We start from the raw sequence: 14293 nt of genomic DNA, 5'->3' as shown, positions 1-14293 counted from the left end.
GCTTACACGGAGGCTCAGACCTTGACACAGAGCCACAATCCAACGGAGCTCCATCCGGTGTTGCCATGGCAACACACCCCAGTACCTTTTTTCAGATATCATAGCAAAAGCCCAGGAACAAAACATTGAAGGAACAACTGCTGCTGAACCTTCATCTGCTGGGCAATGCTCCTGCAATGTAAACCCCCCCCAATCTGGAATTAAAAGCCATGTGTAAAGCACATAAAACCACAACGAAGGATCTGTGCAGCTGCTAATTGTCAGACAGGTGTGTTACGCAGCAACACGCAACAATGCAGATGGACACGCTCGCATATCTGAGCAGACATGCTTCCTTGATTACAGTAACAACATGCGCTCTGTTTTTCAGCATTTTCAGCATTGATTTCTCAAGGACTAATTAAGCTATGAGGATTTTTTTTCCTCCCTTGGTGCAGTAAAATGCCAGAAACTAATTATGCGCTTCATGTCTGATCCTCACTGTAATTACACTCAAATGAAACACTGCAAACCACACAGAGATATCATGTGTTTGCTACCATCTTTGTGGATCTTGAGAGGTCTTACTTTTCAGTCCAAAAGGGAGCAATATTATTATGCCATTGTAATAAAATAATTTGACGAATATCAGATTCTCAAATCTCAGTAGAGAACCAGGCTGGAGATCATACATCTTAAGTGTGGTGAACAGTTTATGATTCTGAAGCTGTAATTTATGATGATGAGTTTTACATTAATGTTTTTAACTGTGTAAACTTCACAACCTTCAATTACTGGAAAGGTTATGATGATCATTATCATACAGTAAAGAAGAGATGTAAAACGCAAAGTTCCTGTATAATTTCATTTCTAAAAATCCATCATCAAGGCATCTATTAAGTTTCAAGAGTGATATTTTGTTCAGAAAAGGAGGTGAAATAACAGTGTAAACTGTAAAGCCATAAAGCAAGGGCAGCGTTAACATGTTGCATTTATGTGATGTTTGTGTATGTGACATGTTCGTGAACCTGCGGCATTCTTACCTTCAGGAGACTCCTCCTGCACATATGTGCCCGTCAAGTACCGGTGGACCAAGGCAGACTTCCCACTGGACAGATTTCCCACAATCCCCTGCAAGGTCAAATCACAACATTTGTACTGGGAACAAAAGCCCTTCAACATTCTGTCTAAAATGCCTGAATAAGATAGAGTGTATTTTCTGCATTTAGATGACTTCTATTTTCCAGATCTCAGGTTATGATTGAATACATTTCCTTGAATGCACCTCAGAGGAAAAAGAAAAAAGATGTTAAAATTAAAAAAAAAAAAAAAAAAACAGATAATTAGCTCATCATAGACATATTAGTACAAGTATTATTCAGGTTTCAACAAGTTAATTAGGACCTTTTATGAATGTAATTTAAGGCTGAATCTGGTAAAAATACAACAATTAACTGTTGGAAATTAGCCTGCACTTTACTAGAAGGTGGGAAAAATAGGGATTCAAATCATGTCTCCTGATCCTAACACAAAAGATCATTGTAAGATTGTCATGATAGCCCAGCACTACTACACAATATTGATGTCAAAAGATGTTGCTGATGGTTTTTTATGGGTTTTTTATGTGACTATAATATCTTAACATAAAAAATTTCTCAAGTGGAGCAGCTTTTTTTTTTTGCACAAGAGCATTAAATCCACTGATTTTTTAAAGCATGGCAGGGTGGGCGACAGGGTGGTGCAGTGGATAGTACTCGTGCCTCATAGCAAGAAGGGTTCGATTCCAACACCAGGGTGGGACCTTTCTGTGTGGAGTTTGCATGGGCTCCCCCTGTCTCCGTGGGTTCTTTCCAGGTACTCCGGCTTCCTCCCACCATCCAAACACATGCACTGATAGGCTAATCAGTTAATCTAAATTGCCCATAGGTGTGAATGTGACAGTGATTGTTTGTCTCTATATGTCAGCCCTGCGATGAACTGATGACATGTCCAGGGTGTACCCCACCTTCACCCATAAGTAGCTGGGATAGGCTCCAGCGACCATAGTGAGGATAAAGCAGGTTCAGAGAATCAATGAATGATTTTCTAAAATGTTTTAAACTTTTTTAGATATTTTGTGAACTGTAGTTTTTGCTTATAACCCTACTTGTAAACTACAGAAGTTGTTTGTACTAACACCAATAACAGGGCCTGTGTTTTTAATAATATAGTCATTCATTTCAGTACAAAATCCAATATTTTTAACATTATAATTATTTCATAACAAAGGGGTCCATCTTAATACACCCTTGCCCATAAAGTTGGAATAATTTTGGTTTCAGACACATTTTTCTTTTTATTCCTATTTATATATACATCAGTAACCACCTTTAACCAGGTTCAATGATTGCATACCGAGTCCCAGTTACTCTTTATCTATCAAGAATTAATCACATTGTCACAATCATTCCATGAGAAGAGGCAAAAAAAAGATATTATTCCAACAAACAGAATGACTTGCAATAACAATCAAGTGGTATAAGCAGTTGCACTGTTTGACACTTCTATTTAAAATCAAATTTAACAGGCATTACATTGGACACCTATTCAAGCACATGGCCTTAATGGGAATGTTCATATCAAACATATTTTCAATGTATGTGATCATTTTAACGACAATGATTCATTTAATTGTTGTAAACCTGAACATACTTGACTTTACCTGTAAAATATCAAAGACTGTCATGTCAGAGATTAACTTTGGCGTTCAGCTGTAAAGAGCTGCAGGGATTCTCCTCTGACAGAACTGTCTTTCATGTGGTTTCTTGCTATTTAAAAAAAAAAAAAAAAAAGGCCTCTTGAATGATAGTTACACCATTTTGACATTCAATGAAGTTCATCTGACAGACACAATACCACAAAATAATTACTTTTTTTTTTAAATCATCTGAATGTGCCAACTCTTACACACTTTAATAAGATGAATTAGAAAACAAATGACAGAAGTGCTGGTTCACTGATGTTTTTATTCTGTGTGATAAAGTCAACACATATATATATATATATATATATATATATATCGGTTTATGTACATTTATACAACAGATTTATAAATTTTCCACTAGATAGAACCTGTAAAGTGAATGTATTGTAATGTGCAGACTATGTTTTGAAGTAGATCTGGGCGCTCTGAGACGAAGATTCTTTTTGAATAAAACCCATTCTCTCCTTAATTCTCAGAATTTCACATTTTGACCCAAGACTGTATAACCAACCAGCATTTTTTGCTTTACTTTTCTTTATTAGTGACTCAGACTTGGCAAAGTTTCACTCCTTTTTTTCTGGAGGCATTCTACTTGCAGACCAGTGTATTAAATCCATCGAATTTAACATTAAGCCAAACTTCACCTTTTTAAAGCTTTAATTTAAATTTTTTAAAAAATTATTTCTTTGAGCAGCTACACCACATTGACATTTCTGCCAGAAAAGCATCTCAAACTGTATTGCGACCAGTCTTTTTTAGTCTAGGTTCTCAGATGTTGTATGGTTACACGTGATTTGCAGGTTTATTTTAACCCTTCTAAAGTAAACCATACAGACCCACATACACAAATGAGCGTTGTGTCCTTGATGCATAAATGTACTCAGCTTTCACTGTGATAGACTCCTTATCTCATATAGACTGTTTTGTCTGCGCTCGCGTGAACCTTAAACCAGCTGCTGTCTGGAGTTTTCAGTTTCTGTCTTGAGGGCAGAAACTAAATACTAAAACTTTGTGTACTACACATAGAAAATGATGGGTAGGTCAAACACAAACAACTGAGAACCACTGCGGTTCTTTATGCAGCTCAGACCTGAACGGAGTGAAGGAAAGTCCTCAAAAATGCATGGGCTCGGTAACAGTGTTTCCCTTGCTTCCTCTCCCTGGTGTCTAGACCAGACCTTACAACAGCGCCTTCAGGGTGATGCATGATGGAGGGTGGGCTGATGATGCCAGCATGTCTGGGAAGAACAAAGGCCACAACATGCCTCATCTCCTCCTCCTCCTCCTCCTCTTCTTCCTCCTTCTCTACCCACCATCGCCCTCTTCGTCTTTAGATCATTAGTGGGTGTTAAAGCCAGGTATGGTTCTAATTATAGGGACGTTTGAGGCACAAGAGAAAAGGCCTTTCCCAGCCCCCTCTCTATAATTGAAGTAGATATAGCATGAAGAACACCAGCAGAATAAACTATGAATAAGCATTAAGCTGAAAAAAAGTTGTAGGCTGTGCACTCTAAAAACTATGACTCAACAAAAAACCCACTTTGATTGAACCACAGAGGGAGGGATCCCGCTGTGTTTAATGTCAGGCGTTATGACCTGCTGGTATATAACAACATGTAACAAAAAGACAGATCAGCACAACTCCAGTTCCGTTTTAAGTCTTACTCCATTTTGTAGCTCTTAGGATTTGGCCTGGAAATACTAAAAAAGTGAGGACTTCTTTGAGATGCTAAAGATGGTAATAAAAGATTTACAGTGGTAACTGTAAAAAAAAAAAAAAAAAAGATCAGTACTGTAGATAATCCGATTTGACCCCAGTGCTTAATATTACCAAATGTAACATGAAAAAGAACAGATTTTAGCTTTAATGTTGAAAAGCTTCTGAGGCGTAGAGCCAACGTCACTTCAACATGACCTGAAGAGAAAAACTGTTTGCAAGTTTTGAAAAGAATGTTTGTCCTTAGCAACACTTAATTCTTTCTCTCCAGGTCCATTTAACAAACCCCTATGTGGAGGCTGCCAATTAACACCTTAGAAACATAAAAAGAAACCGACGCACTTAAAGTGTTTGAAGCAAAGGAGCAAATTTGCCTTTGAGCTCCCTGTGAATTCGCCCCATTCATTCAATTGAAGTTTTCTCTTTCGCGAGGTGCCACAACAATGAATTCCCCTAACATGGGCATATTATATCAGCTGGCAGAATACTGGAGTTGACTTTCAAGGCTGCTAGTCTGTATGGGTGGAAAGCATTAAATCATGTGAGGATGTTAGTTGTGCTTTTGGCAGTAGCTGTGTGTGCTTCGCTGGATGGTGGGATCAGACCCAGGATGTGTCACCGGTCTAGCCCAAAACTGTCACTCATCTCGCGTCCTGCTGCAAGCCACCCTGCGTCTCCATGCCAACGCATCTCATTAAAAATCACCCGCAACATGCCAGGGAAAAGTCCAGCCAATCTCTCGACTGTTCTGTCTCATGTAAAATGCAAAAGCGGTATTACATGAACAGAACATGCTTTCCCGCTGACATTTAAATCGATCAGTAAGATGAAACCTCTGCGGTCCAGCTAACAGGGGGACGCCAGAGTTACTCACCACTTTCAGCTCTGGCACAGACCGACTCAATGTCCACTCCTGGCTGTTGACGAAAGAGTCTGAAAAACAAAAAGATGGAAAAAAAAAAAACTAAGTGAACAGCATTAAACAATGTGACAAAGTTACTTGAACACTTTTAAGACTGCCATTATAACAGGCCCACCAAGGTGTCTTCATGTTTTCTTTGCAAAACAAATGTCGAATAAATTATTTTTTGTCAATTCTTTTGCACCTTTGTTTTTAGTAACAACTTAACTTTCAATATCTGGCCATTCATTATCATTATTATAAATAACAAATGCTTAAAACAGGGTGTATTTGTAAAAAAAAAAAAAAAAAAAAAAAAGCACACTTTTTCACATTTATTTTATCTTATTTAGCATATTTTAGCATAGTCATTATAAGAAACAAGTGTAAATGTCCTTAACAAAACTTTTTGAGACTGCAAAAATAAACTTTCGATTATTTTACATCTGCTCAAACATGCTTTTGGTCATGGACATTTAGTACCAATATTATGGCTTCATATTTTTTGTTATTTTCATGTGTTTTTAGTCTGTGTGGAAGACTCTAAAACAGGTTCTTTCTTGTAATAGAGTCCCATAATGCTGCTGTAAAATGTTATGTAGTGTCAGTAAGCTCAGGATCTCAGCTTTCCAATTTTGCTTAAATTTTGTCAATAGCGCAGTTACAGTAATTTGAATGATGTAAAGTACCAAATGCAGCACCGGAGAGATTGCCGTTGTTAAAGGGTTAAAGGAACAGTATTTCTCCATCTTCATATAAAAGAAACTCCAAACTAATGTGACATAATATTGATTTATCTGCTTTTTTCACCATTCTGTGTCCCATTTTCCCCTGAATCCAACACTGGGACTTTGTCATTCATTTGAGTCCAGATTTAATGAGCCACAGTGAACAAGGGTAAAGACCCTGGTCAGACCCGACATTAACATCTGTCCTGACAAATCCATTCACATGTAGGCGGCTCTAATGCCAGGTGTGAACACACTCCACATTCACATGTGATCTCCCAGGATGCATTTGGAGGTGGTCTGGGCTGCATATGTCCATATTCTCTTAGCAATATATCCTGGAACAGACTGAAGGACTGCCTACTCAGCCGATGTGCTCTGTGTTGAGAGCCAACAGCATCACATTAAAATGGTTTCAAGACGTCTGAAATTTTCAAAAAGACCACAAAGATATAGTTCAAGTGTTTCAAATGTGTACTGCGTGTGTGAGTGGACTGGAACGATGCCCTGCAACTTTTTTTCCCCCACATGAGAAAACACAATATCCATGTATGTGTTTTAACTACTTGAAGATTCAATAAAAAAGCACATGTCAAAGCAAAAGAACTGATAAAACACAGGATTAGGGTCTGAATTTAAGGTGCATCAATAGCTTTAATCTCCTAAGACCCACTGTCCACATTTGTGGACAAGAGTTTCACAATTTTATACAAAAAAAATAAAAGAAAACTGTCCACCACAAAGGACATTCCATAAAAATTTTAAAAACTGCATCTGAAAAAACTGTTGCATCATGATGTTTCCAATATAGGTACTTGTTTAATAAAAAAACGGGGTCATATTTTGCTAAACCCACGTTTATTAGTCTTGGGTTCATTTATTTGTGTATTTAGACCCTAATAGTTCATAAAGTTTGAATTTGAACCCTCCAGGTGCTGCAAAGCTGTCTTTCTATTTGTTTTGGCAAAAAATTAAGTGAATTTCTATAACCCGTTTTAATTCCTGCTTAATTTGTGACATCTATAACTACTTACATCACGACATTTGGACATATAAGGTCAAGACTTCCAAAGAACATTTCTCCAAATACGCCGTAATTGTTTGTCAGCAGCACCGGTTGTAGTCCATAGTGAAAATATGTTCAAACTTTGAGCTGATTACTTAAAATGTTCAGTTGTTGGTTGAACAGGACAGAACAGCACAGCCAACAACCTGGAGGAGGTGGGCTCATGTGCATTTAAAGGGCCAGTGCTCAAAATGACCTTTCTGGTGTCATTAGTCAGAAATAGGGTTGAAGATGGACCTGTGGAGTTGAATTAATAAAGAATTCAGACCCAAACATAGCATTTACAGTTTATGTAGACCACAGAGAAATGTTTTAAAATGCATAATTCCTTTTTAAAAAAAAAAAAAAAAAAAAAAAAGCAAAATATCACTCCTTTAAGAAAATGTCTACAACAGGTGGTTGTCATTTTGGTCGTCAACTATGTCCCCACACCCTGTAACATGAGGTTTGTCCATATTTATACAGCCTGTATAATGAGGATTCTGAAAGACAGCAGATTGTATTAATATCTAATATGTTATGTTAATATGCATAATTCAATTTAAAACAGCAAAATATCACTTCTTTAAAGTTAGGAAATGACACGATAAAGGTGCATTAACATGCGTCCTGAGAAATCCAAATGCAAGTGGCCAGCTGTAAGCGCATCTGATCACATCTGCCTTTAAAAAGCATCTCCAGATGTGTTTCAACTTATCATCTCTGATCGGATCTGAAATTCCAGCTAAATATGCAAATCAAGCAGCTCGTCTATAGCCTAAAACACAGTACATGCTTTCATTTCAAGGTGAACAGACCGGATTTGCAATTTTTTGCAAATTTATGTGCAGGGTTCATATACATTTTTCAAGGTCAAATTCAAGCACTTTTCAAGCACTTTTAAGGGTCATTTAGAAATTTTTCCGCACAGCACCTTATCGCTGGGGTAAATTACATATTTACAGGAATACATATACACATGATTTTTTTTTTTGGTCTTTTTATCACAATGATGTACATTGTATTATGTTATAAACATCTAAAATTATGTTTCATAATAATATAAAGTTTAGAAATTAAAGGAGAACACAAAGTTTCACCCAAAAAAAGGGAAGCCACTTAAAACAAAAATGTATCACCTCTCTGTAAGTAGCAGTAGCAGGTGATCACAGGGTTAGAATGTCAAGCACTTTCCAACACTTAAAACTAAAATTCAAGCACTTTTCAGACCTTGAAAAACACAAAATTGAAATTCAAGCATTTTCAAGGATTTCAAGCGTCTGTATGACCCCTTTGTGTGACTGTGAAGCTCAGAGGCTACTGAAGGCAGCTTTTAAGGGGAGTTTTTTCTGCCTTTTAAATGCTGTGATGCCATGAATCAATTAATAGGCCTGCATCTTAAATGACGCTAAGTCTGTCTATTGTGTTTGTTTTTAATGGTTATCCTGTGTGGAATAAATGAATCTCAATGTTGATGAATTTCTGATGGATTATGTGAGCTTCCTCATGTAGAAAAAAAAAGCAATGAAGGCAGATCGTCAGCCAGGTGAGCTCAGGCAGCTTTCCATAAAGCACTTTAAGCTTTCGGGAAATTGCAGACGTCTTAACAAATACTTTAATATGGCAGATGTTAATGCAAGGATTGAGCAGGGCCAAAGAGACTATGTGTGTGTGTGTGTGTGTGTGTGTGTGTGTGTGTGTGTGTGTGTGTGTGTGTGTGTGTGTGTGTGTGTGTGTATATATATATATATATATATATATATATATATATATGACTTTTCAAACTGGTTGACTCTGGTTTAGAGGCCACACCTTACCCTCAAGAAAACTTAATTTTGTGATTAGAAAACAGCGATTTCTTTGTCTTTGTCATTAATCTTGTTTTTGTTTTTAACAATGCAGACTTGTGCAATGCCTACAGTAAATACGATCTATAGAAGCAATTTCAATATTACGGTTTCAACACAGTGCGATGTCTAAAGGGGATTTGGCTAATCCATTTTAAAAGACAGCTATTACCAGGCCTGATCCAACTTGTTTGGTTTTTCCAATGACATTTGGAGAACAGATAATTGTGAGAAAGGGCAGTGGGAAGAAAGACTAAAAAGAACAATAGAAATAGTCAGAACGAAAAACACAAATCACGATTCCACGAGCTGTGTTCCTTTCCCACAGAGACAGAGCACACAACTATGTGTCATAACAACTATTAAACAAAGACCACCTTCCTGTTTTAGATCAGGACTTGAACTCCCCAAAAAGATACCATCGTATACAGGAGTGTAGACTCCCTGTCTCCAAGCAACAAGGCGAGTAATACCAGGTTAACTCTCTACATGTCTAAACCATGACAATTAAAGTGTTAACACACCAAACAGGGAGCCATTATTACAGTAAGTTGGTTTGTTGCAGCAGTCATGATTTCCTTTTATGCTCCAGGCGATGCTAATATGAAAGGAATGACAACATAAACAGTCAGGTAACCATGCCCTGTCACTGTGGGGCTATTTACTCTCCAAAATATACACGAAAATCATAGTATGACTCATTGTTGGGCAGACCTGAGCCAAAAACGGCATTTAACCTACTATAATTAGAGTAAAATAAACCCTTCAAATAAAATGTTTTATTTCTGACCTCCATTTACAACAAGCTTTGTGCTCTTCTGGATGTCTCACTTGTTGTGGGAGAGAAGAAAAGAGCCTCCCAAACAGAAAGGCCTTTCATCATGTATTGTGTGGAGCAGAGTAGCTTTTAACAGCACGTCTAACGCTGAGTCCTCCCAGTGTGGGTTTGACACTTGAACATGTCAGGACACGTATGGAGACTGATGCAGTTTGGAAGTGCAGGAAACTCAACACAGTTCACCGCTCTTTGAGAAGATTTCAGATAAGGCCGATAACTTCTTTTTGTTTACTGTCATTTTTTTTTTTTTTTTTTTACAGGATTGTTATTCCCAGATACTTTATATCCATTTATTTATTTTTTACTGATTAAAGGTTTCATATATATATATATATATATATATATATATATATATATATATATATATATATATATATACATATATATATATATATATATATATATATACACACACACACACACACACACACACACACACACACACAACAGTAATAACCACTAATTATAAATATGCGCGCAAATGCTACTTTATTTAATATGATCAGATGGTAATAATTAAAAATTAAACAAATGAGGAAAAAAATGATCAACCTGATGGATGTATATTGTATTATGGAGGACCACACTCAGGGTAACCATGCTGTGAAATTAAGTATCATTAAAGGCCAACACAGAAACAGAGTGGTTGAACACTGACAAGAGCTTCACCCTGGAACAGCACATTCCCTCATTACTGACCATAACACCACCACTTATCCTTTCAAAGGCACAAAAATACAGAAAACAAGAGCTGTTGCACAGAACTGGACCTTACCTCTGACTGCACTTAACCATTTTTCACACCATTAGATATCTTTCTAGGAAAACATTTCTTTCCGCAAGCACACACACACCAAGGTTAAAATAGTTTTGGATTTTTCATTATAGTTTAGTTTTATTTTGTTTTGACTTTTTTTTCTCTAATTCAGTTAGTTTTAATTGGTTTTTAGAGCAGGTTTGCTAGTTTTTATTAGTTTTCGTTATTTTCTAAATGCTTAGTTTTATTTTGGTTTTAGTTTTTTTTATATCTTTTCTCTTCTTCTCCATCATATTCAAATAAATCCCAGACAGGACTCTGCTGCTTTCTCCCAACTTTAGTCTCCATGTTTCCAGGTAGAGTGGGGACCAGAAGACGACTGGAAACCACAAGTGACGGACTGTCAAGTGTCATATGGTGCCAGCAGATAAAATTGCTTGAGGGAAATAAATCGATTTCATATCAATCCGACATTGACAAGGACAAAAACGAAGGGAATTTTATCCAGAATTATTATCCGTTTTAGTTAGTTTTGTAAACACACAATACAGTTTCAGTTAGTTATAGTTTTTTTTTTTCTTTTAATTATAGTTTTTATTTATTTCAGTTAACGAAAATGCTTTTTTCAGTTCTAGTTTTCGTCATTTCGTTAGTTTTCGTTAATGATAATAACCTTGACACACACACACACCATATCCTACGATGCCCAGCTTTTGCCATAGTTGGAGGAGATGCAGCAGGACCAGTTGAGTCCCCAGTTGCAAAAAAAAAAAAAAACTTAATTGAATCCATGTGCCCCATTTTTACGTCATTCTTTAAATATGAGCAGCCCCACATTACTGTGTCCCAGAATGCCTATGGAAACAGAAAGCCCCAGCGTTTGTGATGCTTGGAGAGGACACCAGTGCCTTTGTCTGTGCGAGGGGAAAACTGTGTTGCCAGCTTGTTTGTCAGGTTTTTCACTTCACTGCTCATGTCTGCTCAGATAAAAATGACCATTCAGTGTGCGTGAACTGAAGCACGGTCATGAGGGAGAAAAAATACAACGCGAGCAGAAAACTTGCGCGTATAGTCGTCGTGCATGCGTCTGCTCATGCCAGTACATGCGTGTATTTGTACGTGCAGCGAATGTGCCGTGGTTTTGGAATGGGAGAGGACAACCTTGAAGTCTAAACTTCCACTATAGCTCTGACTTACTTTCCGACCATGCTTTCCCACAGTCATAAATTACAGGAGTGAGAATAAGCTAGCAATTAGTATTTTTACCTCCCTCATTTGCCAACCTCATGACCAACCGACATTCCCCGTCTGACTACTTTTATCATGTAAGACTTAACAGAACAGCCCTTTAGCATCTTCCTTTTTCTTTGTAGCGTTCCAAAGCTTCTTACAGTGCAGTCAGAGCTTTTATCATGTTCTGCCCAGCTCTCACAAAAACACTAATGTCTTGTTCCTGTCAAGAGAGATAAGTGACAAACACAATCAGCACAAAACAAGGAAAGAACAAATCTTTATACCATTCTTCTCTGATGTGGTGTGGATGGCCTGTGATACTTAACATTCCTGAAACCCTGTTTTGTCTGCAGATTGGTATTGATCACCTCCCCAAAAATAACACCATGGATCAAACAGGATTCTTTTTGAACAGTAGATGCTCAAATTGGGTTTTGGGAAATCCTGCGTCACAATGCTCAGGCTGATTAGTTTAACCCATAAAGACCCAGTACTACTTTTCTTGCACTTCCCAAATCAAATGTTCTGTGTTTTTAACCTTTCTTAATGAATTTATCACCATTTTTTTTAATGTTATCCTATGTATTTTGCATTTTTAGGTGAAAATCATGTATTTTCCTATATTTAATTTACAGATCATGTAGATGTTCATAAAAGCTCACATTAAAAAAAATCAGAGAAAACTGAAGAAAAATTGACTTTTTCAGGAAATATATCATTAACTGAACATAATCCAAGTGTCTCCATCCTCTGTTATTGATCAAACTCCATGGGTTTTACTGGTGAATCAACGCTGTAGAGGATGACGGTGTTTCCACGTTCACTACAGAGCCTGTGAACGTCCAAATGGGTCATATCTGATGACCATGAAAAGATGACAAACTGTATTTTACACCGATTATTTACATGTATTGATAGGATTAGTGCTCAGGTGTCAAACATGTGGCCCGGGGCCAAATCCGGCCCGCCAAAGGGTCCAGTCCGCCCCCTGGGATGAATTTGTGAAATGCAAAGATTACACTAAGATATTAACAATCATTTTAGTTCAGGTTTCACATTCAGACCAATTCAATCTCATAATAACTTACAAATACTCACAACTCCAAATGTTTCTCTTTGTAAATGTAAATGTTTTCATGTATTTAGACTAAAACAAGGTATAATTTCGCAAAAAATCTGAATAACCTGAACAAACATGAACAACCTGAAATGTCTTAAGAGAAGTGCAATTTTAATAATATTCCACCTGTTACTAAATATTTTTGTGTATCTGTAGATCCACTGTGATCTGTGAGTTATAATGTACATGTGGAAATGATAAACTAAAGCATAATAGTGTTAAAATTAAAAAATTTTTTTCAGTTAGTTCATGTTATTCACATTGTTCGAAATGATAGTTTGTAGATGTAAACATTTTCATAATGTAATTTTACTTTTTCACTGTAAAACACAGAAAAGTTTGGACTTGACATTATTTATATAATATTATGTTATTTTACTGGTCCGGCCCACTTCAGATCAAATTTAGCTGAATGTGGCACCGGAACTAAAATGAGTTTGACACCCCTGGATTAGTGGATCAACAGTATTAAAAATTTTAGACCAGTAGATGATTTTAGTCAACAGTGGATGTTTGGGTCTTCATGGGTTAATTCATAGTGTTAAGCTAGGGATAAGGTCAGATTTCACTTATCCATCCTGCAACCAAGAACACTGCAAATGGACTTGTTTATTGTTTAATTGCAATTCACCATAAACAAAGAGCTAAAATGGCAAACACAGACGAGATCTTCAAAATTCAGACCCCTGCTCAAACTTGCAACAACTGTTACAACAAACGCAACAGATTGTAGACTTAGCAGACAGAAACTAGCCATCTATAAATAAAGAACAGCAGGATCGTACTCACCTACTGAACCATAATCCTGAAAAACAAAATGTACCCGAGCTAAGATTTGCAGTGGCAGATGCTCAAATATGAGTTATCCTTTTGCTCATTCTCAGAGTGTTGCTTGCTCAGTGATTTTTACGTCTCCCCGTATCTCTTGTAATGAGGGGGTATCATCACAGGGCTACTATTTGTCAGAGTTTCCTTAAAATTGTCTGTTGTCTTAATAATAATTGCCTACTGGAGGTTCGGTTTATCAAAACCAGCTGGTACGATTAAAATAAACAAATACATCCTTATATTCATTCTCAGTTTTCTGTTTTGGAAGCAACTGCAAGGCGAGGTTTATACTGAAACATTGCTGGCAGATATTCACAGGAAATTATATTGAGGGAGACAGAGTAAAAAACGAGACACAGGGAATTCCATCCACGTGAATAATGTTTATGTCAGAATCAAGATAAAATTGGATGGATCACACTAGGGGGAATTTTCTTCTTAACTGTCAATAAGTATAAGCAAGTCAATGCAAGTCAGAATGAATACGCATGAGTGAGCACTTTCCTGTCTGCTGGCTGCCGGTGACACCTTATACCAGTGATAAGTGTCAGACCCCC

General features: G+C 37.0%; 1 protein-coding gene across 2 annotated transcripts in view; it reads right to left on the bottom strand.

Moving 5' to 3' along the window:
* LOC115436983 (arf-GAP with GTPase, ANK repeat and PH domain-containing protein 3) overlaps positions 1-14293 on the bottom strand; it is an 88862-nt gene that overhangs the window by 68339 nt on the left and 6230 nt on the right. For both annotated transcript variants that reach the window (XM_030160023.1, XM_030160021.1), the window contains exons 2-3: positions 5314-5372; positions 1023-1110 (exon numbers count right to left, since the gene is read on the bottom strand). In XM_030160023.1, coding sequence (XP_030015883.1) covers positions 1023-1110; positions 5314-5372 — 147 coding nt within the window. The remainder of the gene's footprint in view (positions 1-1022; positions 1111-5313; positions 5373-14293) is intronic.

The sequence above is a fragment of the Sphaeramia orbicularis genome, chromosome 17, assembly GCF_902148855.1.
Source record: "Sphaeramia orbicularis chromosome 17, fSphaOr1.1, whole genome shotgun sequence".
NCBI lineage: Eukaryota > Metazoa > Chordata > Actinopteri > Kurtiformes > Apogonidae > Sphaeramia > Sphaeramia orbicularis.
This window is presented reverse-complemented; position numbering and strand designations above follow the sequence as displayed.